The following is a 21,295-nucleotide window of genomic DNA, read 5'->3' as shown; positions in this document are numbered from 1 at the left end:
AAAACCATTCGAAAGGAAAAAATAATAATAATAATAATAAAATTTCGAAGGAAAAAAAAATTTTTTCAACCATAATCTCTCGTTTCAAAAGGAGTTTGAAGATGATGCGAGTTCCACTTCACCACCCTACTACATCACGTCTCTATTTAAACAGCTGGTCGAAAGAAAGAACCCCCGAGAAAGAACCAAATTTTAAAATAAAATAAAGTAATAATAATAATGATAATAAATAAAAACCTCACCTAACTAACCAGGTGGCATCGAACGACGACGATCATCATCATCATCATCATCATGCCATCGCCTCAATCCAGTATTATAAACTTCCTTCTTTTTCAACATAAAAAAAAAATTCTTTAAAATTTTCTTCTTGATTTCGAATCAAGGTACACAAGACGACAACGTAAAAAAAAAAAAAAAAAATCGTAACGAATAATTTGGTCGCGGTTAATATTTAAAATTTGACAGGTGATTTTTTTTTTTAGTTTCACGTACGGGGAAATGCACTTGCGGTTATCCAACACCTGATACACCTGATCTTTGATTATTACGTCGAGAAAGAAAGAAAGAAAGAGAAAGAGAAATTAAAAATATTAATATCAAACAATGATAAAACATCATCTCCTTTTGCATCCAGTATTATTAGTAATAGTTCGCTTTTGTTTTTTTCTCTCTCTCTCTCTCTCTCATGCCATTTTTGTTTACAACGTCCCATACGAGTAAATAACTCCGAGTTCATTATTACTTCCTTAAAAAAAAAAAAAAAGCGCGAATTAAATTTCAAATAATAATAATAATAATAATGAGATTATTATCGATACGATATCGATGAAAAAACAAAAAAATTTTTTTTTGCTGCCGGTAAAATCGATTCTTGCCCACACTCTCTCTTACACCTAACCTCTTACACCTACTACCTCTTTTTAAAAAAAATAAAAAAATTTACCTCCTTCCATTTTTCATAATTCCAACTTGCGAAACTCAAACCGACGTGAAGAAATTTACAGTGGTAATAATAATAATAATAATAAAACGAACCCGGGGGAAGAGGAGGGAGAAGTGGGGGGAAAGGTAATGATTGCAGCAGATTCGAAAAATCTAACATTTAAATTCAATGCGGCGAAACTTATACTCTAATGAAAAAAAAAAAAAAAAGAATTTATATATCGAATTCGATGCGACGCCATTTTTTCTAATCAGACTTCATTTATATTATGTACATATATATATATATATATATATGTGTGCGCAATCGTGTTGTACGAATTAACAACTACCACGTCTCCTTCCACGTCTCGAATTTACAAAATTAATAAAAAAAAGAGGATTGGGGAGTGGGAACAGGGGGTTAAATAAAAATTTACATAGCGACAGGAAAAATCCCATCCCTTTAAAAAAAAAAAATTTTCTCATTAAGATAATTTCATGTGTATAACACGACGTATACACCAAACGACCTTTTATTTAAAAAAATCATCGACGTGGATTTTTTTTTTTTTTTTTTTACTACATTACGCACGTTTTCTTCTTCTTCCACGTTAAAAAAATTAATTAAGTAAAAAAAATTTTGACGAATTAAAAAAAAAAAAACCGTTTAAAAACGCATAAGAAAAAAAAAATATTAAAAACTTCTAAGCAAATGAAAAATTTTAAAGTACTCACGCACGAACACGCACACACGCACAATAAAAAAATGCATCAAAAATAAGAAGAAGAAGAAAAAGAAAAGAATCAGGTTTTTTTTAAAAATAAAAATTAAATTTATAAATTATTAACCATTATATATAAATATTTGAAATTCAAATAAACCTATAAAATATAAATGCGTGTGAGTGAGTGTGTGCGTGTGCGTGCGTGCGTGCGAACGTATACGTTATGTATAAGAGAGAAATATTCGACACACAAATTCAAGCACTAGAAATAAATTTAAAATCGTACAAATATAAATATATACATATATATTTATATTTATATATATACACATTCACGCGCGTGATGGAAAAAGGATATGGAAAATAATTTCTCTCTTTCTCTCACTATTTATTTATTTATTCTGGAAAAGCATTTCCCCCCCCCCTCTCTCTCTCTCTTTCCTTCTCGTGCAAAGCGTAAAAGTATACGTATGCGTATATCAAAAAAAAAAAAAAAAGTAGAAAGAAACGAGGGTAAAAAAAAAGGAAAGGAAAAATTGTTGAAATTTACTTTTTTTTTTTTTTTTACTTTCTTTCTCTTTTTCTGGCGTCGTAACCCGAGGTTCCTTCTCTTCTGTGGAGGCACTTTCCTCTTTAATATGTAATTGCTTGCACTTGGGACTTAATCTGTGGTTCAATAGGCGAGGCGCCGACGCAGCCCCAAAACGATCTCCCCAAAAAGCGCACGCTCCCAACAATTTTCAAATAAATTCAATTACCACTTGCCATTACATTGATCGTCGTTCTTTCCTACGAACAACACCTTTTTTTTTCCTTTTTTCCTTTTTTTGTCTTCCTTTTTTTTTCTTTCATTTATTTTTTTTTTACTTTTTACTCTTTCGCAATCCAATCTTACACCTAACACAATAATAATAGAGGATCACCCATGATACATAGATGGATAAATTTTTTTACTAACGAGAATCCTATGAATTTTATTTACACGCACAAACACACGCACAAACACACAGGGAAAAAAACAACAACAACCGTTTCAAAAGTTTGCGGTCAAACTTTTACAAACTCGAATCTTAAATATATATATATATATATATATATATATATATATATATATATATATATATATATGAAATGATGGAACCACAACTTAAACCGCAACTTAAATTGTGAATTATGTTGAATATGTTACATTTATTGCCAACATGATGTAGACATTTTTTTTTTCTTTCCTAATTTCCACCATTTTAAAATCGTTCGTTGATAAAAGAACAAAAAAAAATCTGCAATGTGTGTGTGTGCGTTTTTGATACACCCCCACGCCGGAAAAATAAAACAAAAATAAAATTTCCAAAATTAGAAAAACTTAATCATCAATCGTTATCATTACAAGATGTTTCGGTTTTTTTTTTTTTCTTTTTTAAAATTTTCTTTTCTTTTCTTTTCTTTTCGTGTGTGTGTGTGTTAATCCGGCACCTCGAAAAATTAAACACCGAAAAAAACAAACACTTAATTACAATTTAATAATAATAATAATTTGCTTTTAAACTTTTATAAAAACTCTATAAACTAACATTTTAAATTTAAAAAGAAACAACAACAACAACAAAAACAAACAACTGCAAAAAAAAAATGGTAAAAAGAAATAATTCACCGACAAATAAAATGTTATAAATTAAACTTTTAAACAATAGAACTACAAGAAGGGAAAAAGAGAGAGAGGGGGAGGGGGAAGAGAAGAAAAAAAGGCCACAGTTAACAACAAATACCTTTTATTATTATTATCTTAAATAAAACAACAAAAAAAATTTATAAAAATTACTCTGAACCGCAAAATAAATAAAATCAAGACTTGGTTCGCGAGAGGAAGAGAGAGGGAGACGGGGGGAAGGGAGGGGGCAACGGTGTATAACTTAATATCTAAAAGTAATAAAAAAAAAAGAAAAAAAAGAAAGAAAAGGAAAAAGGAAAAGCAAAAAAAAAGAAAATCATTACGGCAGAAGGCACACAATAAAATAAATTATGGCGCCGGCTAAAGCTAAATAAATTAATCAAAGTATTATTATTATTATCATCATCATTATTATTATTATTTTTTAAACAATTATTAACGTCGAATGTACGTAATATACCTCCGAATTTTTTTTTGTTATTTAAATCGTCGACAACCTTGACAATCACATTTAAGGACGATACCAACTCTACCAATTCTATTACCACCACCACCATCATCATCATCATCATCGCGAGTTCTTTTCTTCCTTCTCCTCCTCCTCCCCCCTCCCCTCAATACTTTCTCGTGGAATGACTCGTGCGAGAGATTTTAAAAATTAATGCAAAATCAAAACGATTTTATTATAATTTTAATAATTAATAATTAATGGGTTGAGCGTTCGACAATTTTCCAAATCTTTTGTGTGCGAGACCACGTGATTAATTTGTGTCACATTCGTCAATCGGTCATCAATCCATGATCGAAAAACAACAACAATATCGATCCGAATTCTAAAACCACGACGACTTTCCTCTCTCTCTCTCTCACTCGATAAATCCGATGCGAACCCCCCCATTCAACGACGACGCCATTTTTTCTTTTTATTTATTTATTTATTTAAAAGTGATACGATCCTGCCAACTTTGATGAGTAAAAACATTTTCTTTTTTTTTTTACGAGGATGCTGAGAAATAAGAAAATCATTTTTCGAGAACCAATTTAAAAAAAAAAAATGGTGCTAAGCCATTTATTTAGTTTTTAGTTTTTTTTTTTTTTTTGTATAAAAAACAAATTTAAATTTACCTTTCGGCAAATCGTGTCATTATTACGCCGAGAAAAAAAAAAAAAATTACGCGTACCACCACATCTTCTAAACAAGACCCATTTCTTTTTACAACATTTTTTTTAATTAAAATTATTATTATTATTATTATTATTATTATTATTATTATTATTATTATTATTATTCGTAAGTAAAATCGACGACGTCTTCACACTCTCAAATTCGAATTATTTCTAGTAATTTTTTTTTTCTCTCTCTTTCTCTCTCTCGAAAAACTAAAGCCTCCTGCAATACGAGTGCACCAAAACCTGCATCGGCTTTCATTTCCTTGAAATAATGTCGGAAACCAAATTCACATTTGGGTAGTGGTGGGGAGGGGGGGCGAAGGTTAGTTTAAAACGCATAAAATCCATAAACCGTGAGCAAAAAAAAAAAAAAAAAAAAAACGAATTTCAAACAACAAAATAATTGTTTCATGTAGCGGAATATGTATATATATATATTTTTTTTTTTTTTGTGGCACCTGTCTACGTCACCGCACACATACATACGTACGTGCTATCTCTAAAATCTAAATATTATTATTATTATTTTATTTTTTTTTTCGTTAAATGCGTCATGGACTCATCCATATGTCGTTTCTGTCATGGAAATCATTTCCTGTTCCATTTTACCGTACGCTTTTTATGTATATATCATTTGCTACCCATATATAAACCTTACCTCTGAACGAAAACGAAAATGATGATAATACCGAATGCAATTTTTTTTTTTTTTTATAAATTCCTTCCTGCACACGAACACGCACACGCACACGCACACACACACACACACAAGAAACAAAAAAATACATGTATATATGTACATTTTTTTTTTTAATAATTTTAGAAAACGTTTGATAACTCGGTGTCATCCATAATGTCAACTCGAAAAATGAATTTCGATTTTTATTATTATTATTATTATTATTATTTTCTCTCTCTCTCTCTCTCTCTCTTTCCCTTCCCGTAACGACCTTTTGGCCAGGCACTAAAAATATAAAATTTCACTTAGGTAACTCTTATATATATAAAAATATAAAAAAAAAAAAAAAGGTCGTTTTTACAAAAACTCAACACTAACTGAAAGATAATGCCAGTTCAAATGTCAAGAGACGAAAAGAGAGAGAGAGAGAGAGAGAGAGAGAGAGACAGATATCCTAAACACCCTTTTTAAAAATCTTTTAAATAGATATAAGACATAGTCATCGGTATTTAAAAATTTTCAATTTTTGTCATAATTTAAAAAAAAAAAAAACTAAAAAGAAAATCGAATCGCAATAAAAGAAACTTGCAAGATGGCTGCAAATTAAAAACTATTAAATTAAATTTAAAAAAATTAAAAAAACAAACGGGATTTGATGATAATGACGATCCTTTTCCTACTACTCCTACTATTATTATTATTATTAATATTCATACGTTTCGACAGGGGGGGGGGATTTCATTGTCGTATTAAAGGTACGTGCGTGAGTACGTGCGTACGTGCTGGACGATAATAAATACATTTAAAAAGAAAACCTTTTCTAAGGCGAACGAACCAACAAACAAACAAACAAACAAACGAAAACGAACGACAAAAAATCGAAAATTGAATTCTTTTTTCAAAGAGTACGGTGTTGTAATTATCAAACGGCCTAAAACAAAAAAAAAAAAATTGCGAATTCAATGGATTCCCTCGGAACAACTGAATTAAAACAATAAAGAGAACGAACAGTGAGAGAGAAAGAAAGAGATAGACATAGAGAGATAGAGAGAGAGAGAGAAAGAAAAAGAAAATAAACTTGATGTATCACTTTTCCTTGACAACTTCATCAATGACAACTGTTAATATGATCTGCGAGAAAAAAAAATTGCACGCGCGCTCGCGCGCGCGCCTCGCGAACTCGCTCGCACCCGCTCGTTCTTAAATAAGAAAATGTGGCGGTGGCGGTAGTGGTGGTGGTGGTGGTGGATGGTGGTATGTCACACACATCTTTCACGTAGTATCACGTTACGCATTTGCATAATGGTCAAATAAAACAGACTCATCGGCGCCAAATCTTACACGTACACACATATGCACACACGCACACACATAGGGGGGAATCGAGTACATATTGCAAATAACGAATAAATCGATCATTCTGTGACCGTGTGCGTGTGCGTACGTGTGTGTGAGTGTGCATGCGTGCCGTCGAGTGCATCACACACGAGCACACATTCGAAAAAAAAAAATTAATTAATTCGTAATTTTTTTTTTTGTAAATATATGCCAATACGAATAAATTTCAATGTATTATCCGTGTCGTTTTTGAAATCGTCACGATTCCGAATTTTTTTAAAGACCGATTTTCCTTTTGAAAATGACGACGACGACGATGACGACACACACACAAAAAAAAAGCAAACATCAAAAGATTGTTCTCAGGTAGGAAGGAAATCGTACTAATCGTCTAGACGAACCGGACAAATCGTAAAAAAAAAAAAAAATCTCTGCTTGTGTAATATTGCGTGCACGCTTTTAAGAGAGAGAGAGAGAGAGAGAAAATCGCTGGAAGAAACGTAAAAAGAAAAAAAATTATTATTATTATTATTATTATTTTCTTTTTCTTCTTCTGCTCTCCAGCATTCGCATGAGGTGGGATAAATAAACGTTGGGAATTGGGTTTTTTCAGGATTTCGGAATGAGAATTTGATGAGCACAAACGAGGCACACACACAACACACACCAAACTAGGTTCGACCTTGACGAACAAGTGCAATCGAGTTACAATTAATTTACAAAGGAAATAATCACTTTGTTCTCCATCATGTTAAAAAAGAAGAAGAATAACACACAAAGGTATTTTTTTTTCTTTTTTGTTTCTATCTTTTTCATAATAATAATAATAATAATTTACTATCATTATTATGATTATTATTATTATTAAATTACCATCTTTTTAACGTTCAAATAATTTTTTTTTTTTGTTTGCGTTTAAAAGACGTAGGTAAATTCCAATTTGAAAAAAATTAAAAATTCATTTATTATAATAATTTTTCCTTTTATCGATTCCATTTTTTTCTAGAAACAAAATAATAATAATAATGATTCACTCTTTTTTTTTATTTTTTTGAAATTACACCCCCGAAACGAGATTACGAGAAGAAGGAAAATGAATTTTCTCGCAGAGACTCGATCGTGACGTCACAATCTCAATAATTTTAAAAAAGTACTCGACGACAGCGAGTAGGAGTAGTTAAAAGGTTAAAATCTAGTGTGTGTGTGTGTGCAATAAATCGTATTATTAGTCAAAAAATAACAATTAATTTCAAGGAAAACGTGAATAATAATAATAATAATAATAATAATAATAATAATAATAATAATAATAATAATAATAATAATAATAATAATAATAATAATGTTATGGTTGTAATAATTGAAGGCGCATTCAAAAACCAACAGGATTTGTTTTTTTTTCCTTTTTTTCATAAACGCAAAGGGAAAAAAATAAGTAGAAAAAAAAAACAAATGGATCTGTATGTATCTGTATATGTGTGTGCCCGATCGAAACCGCACCCTCTTTTACAATAAAGGATAGGCTACTTGGATTTAAAAATATTGCAGCCCCTCTGTTCTCAGTAGTAGTACTACTACTACTACTAACCGTTTTAAAAACATCACACACACACACACAACCACCACTTTTTTCAAAAAATTTTTTCTTTTCCATTCGAATTCACCATCCCGACGACGACGACGACGACAACACGCACACGCACACACACAACCATTGCATTATCATATTAATGCACATCCCACTAAAAAACAAAATTTTCAACAACCAATAACAACGTTTAACAAAAACACTATATGAAAAATACTATTGTTATCATTATTATTTCTTTTTTAAACGCATTCGGGCTTTTGAAACGAATTGAAAGCATGAAGAGAGAGATAGAGAGAGAGAGAAAGAGAGAAAAAAAAAAAAAAAGAAAAAAGAAGAAAAGGGGAAAAACATAAAAGTAAAAACGCATAAAAGGGATACGACGGCAAATACCTTTATTTTTAAAAGAAAGAAAGAAAGAAAAAAATAGAATTCGTTTTGAAATTTTTTCTTCTTTTGCCAAACAAGTAAATTTATATTTGAAATTTATTTCATGTTCATTATCATTATCGAAAACCATAGAGTATACCAATGACCAAAAAAATTAGATGATGGTATACTACTACTACTCTCGCGTAAACCCATAGAATAATAAGAAACCTATTTTCACGATATTTAAAATTCACGCTTTGTTATGCGATGAATGATGACGTACGACGACGGTTTTGTTTGTTATTTTGTAAATTAATGTACCTGGAAAAGGGGGGAAAAAAACCTTAAAAATCGTAAATTCGTTCGAACGTGCGTACAAAAAAAAACCGGTCATATTTATTTAAATGCCGAATGGAATTTAATTTTTAAAAAAATTGCAATTTTTTTTATTTTTTTTTAAACTGATTAATCTATTTGTGACCTAATTCTTTCCTTTTCTAGAAAACTATCGATTGAGCTGCAGGGAAGGGAGACATTTTGTTTTTTTTTTATAGAACAAAAATAAACATTTATGCAAATATAAAAAATATTTTTTAAACAAATGAAAAAAAAACAAAGCACGAGCAACTTTTATAAACCACGATAAGAACAATATATGAACCATAATAATTTCGCCAAACGGGAAAAAATATTTTTTCCATCTTATCTACCATCGAATTTGGCTACAACCGAACCCTGATAATAATAATAATAATAATGATAACTCCGACAAACATCATAACTCGGACCACCAAACAAAAAAAAAGGTTTTGTGTGTGTGGGTGAAAGCAAGAGAAGGCAAAAAGGGTCCATCATCGCGAAACGCGTCTTCAAACCCTTAAAAAAACACTTTTTAACCAAAAATAATAATAATAATAAATGAAACGACTTATAAAAATTTTTAATATGGCGTCTAAAATTAAATATTTAAAAAAGAAAACTTTTGTTGATCACCGAATAAAAATTGACATGGAGAAAATTGAGTTTTTTTTTTTTTTTTTTTAATAATAATTTCGAGCTTAACTGGGAAAGAAAAAAAAAGGGGGGAGGGAGGGGAGAGAGAATAAATAAGTAAGTTGAAGACTTAAAATTCCACGATGAACAAAACGGTGGAGAGAAAGAAAAAAAAAAATAAGGGAATGTCATTATACTTTGTAATAGAATTGCTCCCGGGGTAGAAAAATTATTCAGACCTGAAAATGTAATGAGTGGTTCTCAGGGGTTGTTGCATGACGTGCCCTACATTATATACATTTTTTAATGTTTCAAACGAATAATAATAATAATAATCTCTGATCATTTTTTCCCTTTTAAATCATTCTATTTTTTTTTTATTCGCAAAAAAAATAACAATAAATAAATAAATAAACCATTATTTAAAAAATAATAAGAATAATAATAATAAAATGTCATTTTAAAAAAAACTTCCATTTTGTTTTTTTCCCCCCCCCCCTCCTTTCCATCCATTCATCATGGATTTTCAATACGTAATTCCTCATTTTAATTAAAATAATAATAATAATAATAATAATAAAAGAAAAGCAAATATACATTTTCGAAATGGAAAATAAAAAATAAAAAAAAACGACAGACGATAATATAAACAACCCCCTCTCTCCCCCCCAAAAAAAACTCCAGGTTTGCAAATACGATCGATCGTGACTAACAACAATAATAATAATAATAAATTCAATATCGATCGGAATCGATAATTCCTGCTCCTCGTCACTAATTAAAATACTGCGGCATTTAAATCAAGCCAAAAAATAATAATAATAATGATAATGATAATAATAATAATAAAGCGTCGATAAAAGCTTCCATCCGCTTCCATCAAATCACCTTGGCAAGTTTTTAATTTTCACCGTGGAAAATCAGAAAAGCGTGATTCGTTCACACGCATGCTAACAATATCATTCACACGCACAACACAACCCAACACATTACAAACCCTCCCCTCTCCCCAAAATAATAATAATGACAAGCATTGTAAAGCTTTGCAAAAAAAAAAAAAAAAAAAAAAACCAAGGAAAAATCGTGAACCGGAGAGACAGAGCCAGCAAGAGAGAGGGGGAGAGAGAAGCAAAGTTTTTTATTATTTAACAAAAAAAAAAAAAATCATTTTAGAAGGTCCTCCGCCATTAATTTCGACTCATTTATTTTATTATTGTAATTATAAAACATAAACCATCAAAAGACCACCAAAAACAAAAAAAAAACAAAAAATACAATTAAGTCAAAAACTAGTATAAATCAAAAACAAAAAAAAAAAAATTTTCGTTTTTCCAGCCGCACAAGGTTGAATCGGTTTAAAATTTTATTTATACGCATGCGTAGCGTACCTGAACCATTTTTTTTTTGTTGCCACGTTACTTAATCGTTTTTGCAAAAAAAAAAAAATAAAAATCATAAAAATAAAAACAAAAATTAATGCTTAGGATAAAAAAAAAAAAAAAAGAAAAAATTTTAACGTCAGGTGAAAATTAAACTTCCCATGACTTTCGTGTGATTAAGTTATTAGCACAGAAGCAAAAATATTCACTTTATTTCTTTCTTATTCTATTTACCTTTAAATAATAATAATAATAATTCTTATTGCCTTGAATTCACTAAAAAAAAAGCAAGCAAGGTTTCAGGTAATAATAATGATAATAATAATAATAATAAACGTATATACATTATTTATTAATTAATTACAACGAATTTATAATTGAAATATTTTCGACTACGCTTTTTAAATGCCGCTTTTAACCTGCAAAATCGAAATTATTATTATTATTATTATTATTATTATTATTATTATTATTATTATTATTATTATTGTTATTATCATTAATAATTTTATTCGTGGTGATATTTTCCTAATGGCTTAACTTAAATAAACTTAGACGACAAAAAAAATAAATAAATAAATAAAAACTTTTAATATCACTTTTTTAATTAATTCCTAAATTTAAATACCTAACTTTTTCGGTTTTAATAATAATAATAATAATAATTTAATCGTATGTGTTGTTTTTTTTCCGCCATTTTTATTTCGATTCTTTGTAATTATTATTATTATTATTAACAATGTATTTTTTCCCTACTCTTGCCTACTCTTCCCATTTTGAAAAAGAACAGAGGTTTTGGAAATTAAAAATTAATTCGACACGTAAATCCAATAATAATAATAATAATAATAATAAGCCAACGGCCATAGCGTGCTGGTCACACCGGTTCCCGTACGATCACCGAAGTTAAGCAGCATCGGGCGTGGTGCAAACTTGGATGGGTGACCGTTTGAGAACGCCACGTGCTGTTGGCTTAAAAAGAGCAAAAAAAATGAGAACAAGACAAAGTAAGAACCAAAAACAAAATCTTGTTCTACTGTCGACCTGAGGCAGCTCGACGAGAACGTGAATTTCACTGCTTCTGACCCTGGCCACTCCAAAGATGTTAGTCACCGGAGCCCAGTTCAGGAGACAAATCGTTCCCGTCGAAAAAGACGGACTCAGGAAGACCTTCAAGAATTGATGTGGTGCTATCTTATAATAAGTGGCACCACCGAAATTCGAGTATTTGTCCCTAAGGAATCGGGTAGAAACCTCGGATAAATACTTAAAAACTCCGACAAGTAGCCTTGTCGTGTTTAATGGTGGATAATAATAATAATAATAATAAAGTTTATTGATGAAAGGACACGGTTAAATAATAATAATAATAATAATAAAGGCATGTAGACATCCTGTTAACAAAAAAAAAAAAATTAACGAATAAACATACACACGTTTTTACACGTGCATTTTTTTTTTTTAAACAACAACAATCGATCGACCGACCGATAGACCAGCTAACCAACCAACCAACCAACCAATCAATCAATCAATCAATCAATCAATAATAATTTACCGTACGAGTTCTGTTTTCATCATGTTTATTAATTACAGGTAACGTAAATGGATGAATAATACAACATCACCGGAAAAAAAAAATCAAATATGTTTTTTTTTGTTATCGAATTTTGTACATATGTACGCCGAGGGGGGGGGAGGGGGGAAGCGAGGAAGAAATTATTAATACGTCATCGTTTCAAAGATTTAATTTATAAAAAGAACAAAAAAAAAAAAATTTAATAGCAGCAAATTTCGTTTTTTTTTTAAAAACCTACAAATTCAATGCGACCCAATAAATTCTTAAATAAAAATCTTCTATTTCAAAATGGAAAAACCTGCATGCAACACAACAACAACAACAACCTGAATCACAAAAGGAATAATACAACAACAACAACAACGAGGACGTTCAATATATATTCAAAAGAGAAAAAGAATAAGGAAAAAGAAAAAGAAAAAAAAGAAAGAAGAAGACCCGAAAAGAAAATATGTCTCTAATATCTACACGGGGGGAGCGAAGGGGCGGGGGAGTGACGGGGGGTTCGTTTGCCCCTGCGAATACACAAAATGAAAAAAAACTATGTTAGAGACATGTGTACATACAAACTAAAAATACGTTTTTCACTTCACGAGGGATGTGTAGTAATAGTAGTAGTAGTAGTAACATTGTTGTTGTTGTTGTTGTTGTTGTTTTCAGGTACGAAACGAACCCGTGTACACAACACAATGTATATAAATCCAACAAAAAGAAAATAATAATAATAATAATAAATTTCTATACGGTGTTCGAACAACTGGAAAACGGTTTTACCGTTTTCAACAAAAAAAAAAAAAAAAAACGATTTTTATCTGAGACGCCAATTGGAACCTTCCGTACCTGAGAGTATTCAATAAACGTCCAAGATTTTAAGGGATTTATCTCTCTTTTTGTCCTTCGTGTTTGCATGTTATGTTTACCTCTCGTTATTTAAAAAAAAAAAAAAAGAAATCTTTTCGGTGTGAGAATGAAAAATGTCGAATCCGAATAATGCATTCTATATGATTTCTTAGCGAATTACTTTCGGTTGATCTACCCTTAACAAAATTGTATCCGAATGGATGGAAAACAACACAGTGCGTTCAAAGGAAATTCGAAAAATTATTTTTTACATTCGGATTTTGCAACCCACTCACGCACATACCCACATAAATGTATAAACACGCACACTCGCCCCAAATATTTTACCATTTTTTTTTCTTTTTTAAATGCAACATAAAGCCAAACCAAGACAAATAAATACGCATCGACGATGAGTTTCTTCAACAAACAACAACAACAACAATTAACGATAAAAATTCACATCATGACGAGTACTCGTCACGAAGTTAATTAACTAATTAAGAAAATCGAAAGATCCCAAATAAAATATTGACCAATTATTATTATTATTACTACGCAAGTAAAAAAACAACCATTTACACATCCTAAAAACATCCCATCATCCAATTTTTTTTAAAATAAAAATATAATAATAATAATAACCAGTCAAGAGACTTACGCCAAAGGAATATATATTTAAACATTTTAATGGTCAATGGAAACCTTGAAACAATAAGGGGAGGATGAAAAGAAGGAAAGAAAAAAAGAAAGAAAAAAAACAATAACCATTAGTTAACCTTTTTTTGAGTGAGAGAGAGAAGAGAGAGAGGAGGGGGAGGAGGGGGGAAAGAGGTCGAAAACAACATCAAAACTATTATTAAATGGCCATCTGACTGACTGACTGACTGAACCGTATAAAATTTAAAATGTTGCGCAATTTATTTTTAATTAGCGACGAACGAGTAAAAAATTATTTATTTATTTATTTATGTATTCGTCTTCTCTAATTTTACTATTTAACCTGTTTTTTTTTTTTTTAAAATAAAATTTCAAACACGTAAAAAAAAAAAAATCAAGACCAAAAGTTAATATATAAACGTTTTCCCTTTTTTCCCTCTCCCCAGTTTTGGGTTCCAACTGTTACAACAACAACAACAACAAAGTCCTAAATGATCTTCTTCTTTGCAATTCGATTGAAACATCAAAATATTTAAAACTATTATTATTATGTATAATTGTTGTAGCATCTTTCACGTTTAAAAAGCTCTGTCTCTCTCGCGCACGTGCACACGTTTACAAATTAATTAATTAGCTAAAAATTTTTGTTTTCTTTTTTTTACTAAACGCGAATTAATTATTCGGTTCAGTTTTTGTATATGTTTTCTATTATTATTATTATAAAAACCGCATGAAAAAACAATTTTCTTTTCCTATTTCTTTCTCTCTCTCTCTCTCTCTCACTCTCTCTCCCCCTCTGTTTTTTTCAAATGAAAAACTTTATGTTTAGGTAAATGATACAAGATTTTTTTTTTAACGTGACGTCGTTGCTGTTGTTGTTGTCGTTAGGAAAAACCTTTTAATAAATGCTTTTGTTTTTTCGTTTAAATTCCTATCAAACATTTTAAAATTTTCAACTGTTTATTAATCTTTATTTTTTTTTTTTTTTTTTGTTTTCGCGATATCAGAAAAACAAATAAACCATCGTCGTTACTACTTATGTATACATATACAAACATAAACTTTGTTATGTAAAGAAAAATACTCGGCTAAAAAACAAAAAAAAACATGAAAACGATACGTTAAGTTAAAAGCTTTGAAAAAACAACCAAAACAACCAAAAAAAATTTCACATCTCTCCTTTTTATTGAAATCAATAACCATCTCGACATTATTATTATTATCATTATTATTATTAATATTTTTATCCTTTTTATTTTAAACTTTGTGACATCAGATCGAGAAAAAAAAAAAAAAAAAAAAAACCTTATCTACGGCAAATATTTAATGAAAAAAAAAAAAATTTTTTTTTGGGGGCAATTGGGATTTCGATCGAGTTGAGTCATTCGTTCTACAATTAATATTTTTAATTTTTTTTTTATTATCGAAACGTTTTCCACAATGTACAATTTAAAGACAACAACAGCAACAAAAAAGCGGGGGGAAGAGCCAATAGGTAATTTCACCGTTGAATCCAATTAAGAAATTTTTTTTTCTCGTCGCCATTTTCTTTTCCTTTCATCTCGAATATTTATACGAATTTGAATGTGTTTTAATTAACTCCGTGTATACGTCTAGAACGCAGCAGACGACGCACACGCACACAAACATTTAAATCATAGTGAAAATAAACAATATATAAATTATTAAGAAAATTCCTTATCCCCCCCCCCGCCCCGACGTGATTGATACGACAGCCAAAAGATTTTTCACATTTCCCTTACTCCCTTTTACCTTTCCTTCTTCTCTCTCTCTCTTACTCACTCTCTCACTCTCTCTCTCTCATAATAATTTGAACCTAATCAAAACCTCTTTATATGTTTGAGTTCAAACAAGGAAATCGCAATTTCTGCTACGTAAACACTGATACTACGGCTCAATGTGTACTCATTTTAAAACATTGTATACACATACATACAAGTATCGAACACGCACACGCACACGCACACGCACGCACTCACGCACGCACACGCGCTTTGATTTATGTTTTCGCGTAATAATTCGGCGTTAACGTTTAATTAATATTTAATATGCATTGTCCCCGCAAAATTTATTTACGTCACGTGATCAAATCAATTCGACAAATCATTAACAATTTTTTTTTTTGTTAAATTGGGGGAAATTGGGGGCCTTTGAAGTTTTTAAATTATCACTTAAACTTTTAAACAATTCGTTCCTCTCTACCTTATTATTATTATTATTTTTTATCCTTGCTTATAAAAATGAGACCGTCAAAAGTTTTAAAGATGAAAAGTCCGTGGCATTATTATTATCATCATTATTATTATTTGATAAAATTTATTTTTTTCGTGTGTGAGCACAAGGTGAAATAATAATTACAATAACAATTTTTCCAACGACGAATGATCATCAATCACTTTATCCTGGAATGATAAAAATTTTTTTTGGTAAAAGGACTCAGTAGACCAAGGAAGGCGACCCTCTCCCCCTCCCCTCCCCCCGTCATATTTCGAACAAAACGAATTTTACTAAAAAAAAAAATTAACCAAAATGATTGCGGCGGACTCGGATGGGCCTGCCTGGCAATGACATGAAAATACCGAAACAAAATATGGACACACAAACATTCATTCATTGGTTGACAGAATTCAAGCAATTCATTTTTTTTTTTTTTTTTTCAATGGTTTTCGAACGCAGAATTTAAAACGAGAGAATTATTATTATTATTATTATTTATTTTTCACCTGCTCGTCATTTGAATCTTTTTTTTTTTACGAATCACCCAGATCACTACTACAAAAACGTTTTATATAAATTTTCTTTTCTTTTTTTAAACTTGGAATTATTATTATTATTATAATTCTTTTTTCAAATACTAAACACACGAAGGTTACTAAATTTATTACTTACACATTAATAATAATAATAATAAAACTTCAAGGACTTTTTAATATTCATTAAAATATACTTTTTTTTTAAAAATTAAATTATCCATCTTTTATTTATTTAGTTTTTTTATTTAAAAAAAAAAAAACGAACATAATTAAATTTGATGGACGTTTTTTTTTTTTGTTTTAAATTGAATAAAAAATTGAAAATAATTAAAAATGATAAAATAAAATTAAAATTAAAATTTTTTTTTATTTACAATACTCATGATGGAAAAAACAAAAAACTTTGAATATAAAGAGTAAAACTCTCGTCTTTTCATTTTTTTTTCTTTTCTTGAATACTTCCCTGTCTTTTTTTTGGGGGGGAAAAAAAATATACATTTCACACATACGCGAGAAGAAAATATTTAACTCGAGCATTACACAGAGAGAGAGAGAGAGAAAGAGAGACTAATTTGAAAGTTTCTTAATATTATCTCCTGAAGGCAAGCAGAACGTGTCATTCACAAAGTCTGACGCGTGAGTGGCAGAAACGAAATTACATGCATTCGAGGGTGTTTTCCAAAAAAAAAAAAGGGGGGGGGGGTTTAAACATTTGTTGCGGATGTACACACATGCCGAAACAAAAAAAAAAAAACTGCTTTTGAAAGAGAGAAAGAAAAAGACGAAGAATAATTTACTGATGGCAAATCAATTTTTAAATTCTGCAAACAATATTTCTACCCGAAACGACCAAAAAAAAGAAGTAAAATTTCTCAATCATACTAAAAACTTATTATTATTATTATTAATCACATTGAACGATTTGTATGTAATCCGTGGAAAAACAATTTGAAAACGCAACAAGAAACAACAACAACAACCGAAATCAAATACATCTTTGACAGACTAAGTAAAAATAATAATAATCTTTTCCAAAAAACGTAACGCCATCGTTATTATTATTATTAATGATAAGAAATAATCACGAGCTAGAGAGAGAGAGAGAAAACGACACCTCACGAGTGGGACACCGAAAAAAAAGAAAAAATTTCATTTAGAAATTTCAAAACATCAGCAGCAGCACTTTCATATTCCCTTTTTTCATTCTGCTGTAATTTAATCGTTAAAAAAAAAAAAATCCGTGGTAATTAAAACCGCACCTAAATTTTTTTTTTTTTTTTTTCCAAAAGCTTGCGTTTAAAAATTCACTTTTTTTTGTTTAAAACGTTGGAAATGGAGGAAGCAGAGCCTGGTCACGGTCTGTCATCATAATGATCACATGATACATAGGAAATGTCAACCACTTATAAAGCAGATGTGCATGTGTGGATTCGTTGTATGAATTATTATATTTAAATGTATTTTATTTATTAAAAGAGTCGTCGTCGGTGGTTGTCATAATTGAGGAAGTTTTAAGTGCGTGAAAATTCAGCATAATCGAAATCTCTCGGTATGTTACATCGAAACAAACTTTTTTTGATCAAAAAGTAGTACCAATAAGCCAGGTAACAAACAAGGTAACAACAACAACAAATCAAATCAGTTACGCTGGATTTAAAACAAAGCCAACGAATAATAATAATAAAAAAATGGATAACAACAAACAAACGTATCAATTTAGAAGGAGCAACAACAACAACAACAACAAAAAGTTTTTTTTTTTTTTAAAAAAAAACCAGAATAATAATAGAAACTTTTAAAAATTATAATCGCGCACAAATAATCACTCTTTTTTTTTTTTTTTTTCATTTAGACCTTCATTTTAAAACGTTCATTTCGTTCAAAATATCATTTCATTAATAATAATTTTACCCAAGCAACCTTGAATGAGACCATTGCATTTGGCCAACAGTTGGCCATGTTCTCAACTTTTAATTCTCAATATATATACATATGTGAATTATTCACATGCACGCAGTCATTACACTTACACAATTAACGCACAAAAAAAAACATTTCGTTATGGCTTCGGGTTCCGAACACACACACACACACACAAAAAAACCTGTACCACTCGAAACCTTTTAGCTATATAACCAACCAATATGATACTCACAAGTCGCATACAATAATTATACCTTCTTTTTTTTCTCTCTCTCTCTCTCTCTAAAGGTACGCGTAATGTATTATTAAATAAGTCTGACTCGATATGTACAACTCCATGTACAAAAAAAAAAAAAAATACCAAAGGCATGAAAGAAGAAGAATTTTACAAAGTTGTTACATGACGTTTGTTAATATCGATCGATATGAATCCATGTTTTAAATGTAAATGTAAATAATAAAATTACAAAATAATTAATAAGATATTACACCGAGAGAGAGAGAGAGAGAGAGAGAGAGAGCAAGAAAAAAGAAAAAAAAAAAAGATTCCAGATTTTTTTTCCAAAGACCTGGCATTACCACCAGATCGATGTGCTAAGAAGAAGCCTAGAGACATCAACCTTGAGTGAGGCCAAGGCCATTCAAGGGCAACACGAAGGGTGAAAAACGAGAGAGAGAGAGAAAAACAATTTGTTATTATGTAATCGGGGCGTAAAAAAAAAAAAAAAAAACAATCAAATGTTCTTATTACACAATTACTATTTTAAGGTACGGTTTCATATTTTTTTTTTTTTTTTGAAACGGGAGGGGATTAAGAGTTTTCCTATAAACTTTGAAAACGTTTTCCAACAGCAAAAACAAAAACGAAAAAGAAAAACCGTGAGTCGTGAACAACCGATGATTCAGTCAAAAGAAATTTTCTTTTTTTTTAATCAATAATGTGAGAAATAATAAAAAAAAAATTCATATTTACTTTATTGTGTTTTACGTAATGTACCCTCTTATTCATAAATAAATTTATTTAAATAAATAAAAAAAACCGGCCGGTTTTTTATTGACGGTTAAAATACGTAACAACCATAACGCAATCATCCAAAAAAAAAAAAAAAATAAATAAGTAAGAATGCATGATTCTAATAAACGAAATTGTAATTTCGCCTTTTCTTTTCCCACGTTCCCTAATTCCAATATCATTTAAAAAAAAAAAAAAAAAAAATCAAAAGAAACGTAAAGAATCCGTCGTGCATAAAGAAAAAATAATATTAGGTAATTATTGAGCATTCATTTCCCCTCCTTACCTTCCCTTCGCCCCCCCCCCGCATTACTCAAAAAATTACAACGAATACGTGTGTGTGTGTGTGTGTGTGTTTGCTTTACCAAGAACTCACACGAGATGAAGAACAGGAAGAAAGGAAATAATAATAATAATAATAATAATAATAATAATAATAAATGAAAATGAAAAAAAAAAAAAGAAAAAACATGCGAATCATGTTTTAATTAATCATATCATAAACTCACCGACTTGAAGGACGCTATCAACGCAACCAGACTCCACCAACTTAAGACCTTTATAGAACGAAAGGTTTTGATGGTCAGTGGAGGGCACTGGAGGAACACGGGAGAGAGACGAATACATGCATATATCCCTTTCGTCTCTTGGGAAGGACCAAAAAATGACCCTTCTTTGAACAGGTTCGGGAATCCGATCATATCTCTCCTCAATACGCTGAAATGGTATATTTTCAGCCACGATTTTCGCCGTTATATCCAATAGCGTGTCCGGTGATTTTTTATTTTTATTAACACAATATCTATATTCACTAATTCCACTGGGACCGAACAAAAACGAGCTACTGCTATAAAAACCACTAATAACGCCGCCATTTTCTTGAGAGCAATTACCGTTTACAGATCCTAGGCGAGCACAACATAACCTCTTCGCTGAAGACATAGCTCACGACTGACGCGTTCTTCAAATGGAGGGGCACTTACGCACTGAGTCTGCGCACTGTCGATTCACCATATGCGCAAGATATTGAAATTATTTAAAGTAAAAAGACTCTTCTTTCGTATGTAATAAAACGAGTTAAATTATTCAATTTATATTTAATCGGGAATAATTGTAAATCAAGATTTTTTTCTTTAGAAAACCCGTAAGATTCGACGATAAAAAACGAGTTTATGTCGTCTTCTTATGTTAATAATTTAATATTTGTAAAAAGGAATTTTTATGCTATTTCACGGGGAACAGGGTAACAGCTGATGCGGCCCTGGAGTGAGGGACCACGTTGTTTATAGTCCCACATGGCAATTGAACAGTTTAATGGAAAAAGGATTTATGTGAATTACAGCCGACAATATCATGGGGAATTTATATGAATGAACAGTAGAATCATTCGATGCCTTAAGACACGGGATTTTCCGGCTCCCATTTTTTCTTCTTATTTTTTTTTTTTAATGCAAAAACCTACAATTTTTCTTTTCCGGTTTGTTTTATACTAAAATTTCTTCAACGTTAGTAATATTCGATTTGTAGAAATATATATACATAAATATTCAATTATTATGTTTATTCATGGAATCATTATAACAAATTATAATAATTTCCATCGTCATTTTATTTTCAAAAAATTTTAAAAAAAAAACCATTTACCAAATAAGAATTTCTAAATTTGA

At 30.2% G+C, this 21,295-nt stretch overlaps 1 protein-coding gene across 1 annotated transcript; it reads right to left on the bottom strand.

Moving 5' to 3' along the window:
* Nucleotides 1-20,120: 20,120 nt before the first annotated feature.
* Nucleotides 20,121-20,642, bottom strand: Phum_PHUM414850 (uncharacterized protein; the record flags this gene model as incomplete). Its single annotated transcript, XM_002428958.1, has 2 exons — nucleotides 20,121-20,560; nucleotides 20,612-20,642. 2 exons carry the CDS (start codon nucleotides 20,640-20,642, stop codon nucleotides 20,121-20,123), a joined length of 471 nt encoding a protein of 156 aa, XP_002429003.1.
* Nucleotides 20,643-21,295: the final 653 nt, after the last annotated feature.

This window comes from Pediculus humanus, genomic scaffold (genome assembly GCF_000006295.1).
Source record: "Pediculus humanus corporis 1103172108183 genomic scaffold, whole genome shotgun sequence".
NCBI classification, from domain to species: Eukaryota; Metazoa; Arthropoda; class Insecta; order Psocodea; family Pediculidae; genus Pediculus; species Pediculus humanus.
The sequence above is the reverse complement of the archived record's forward strand: the minus strand, read 5'-3'. Positions and strand labels throughout refer to the sequence as shown.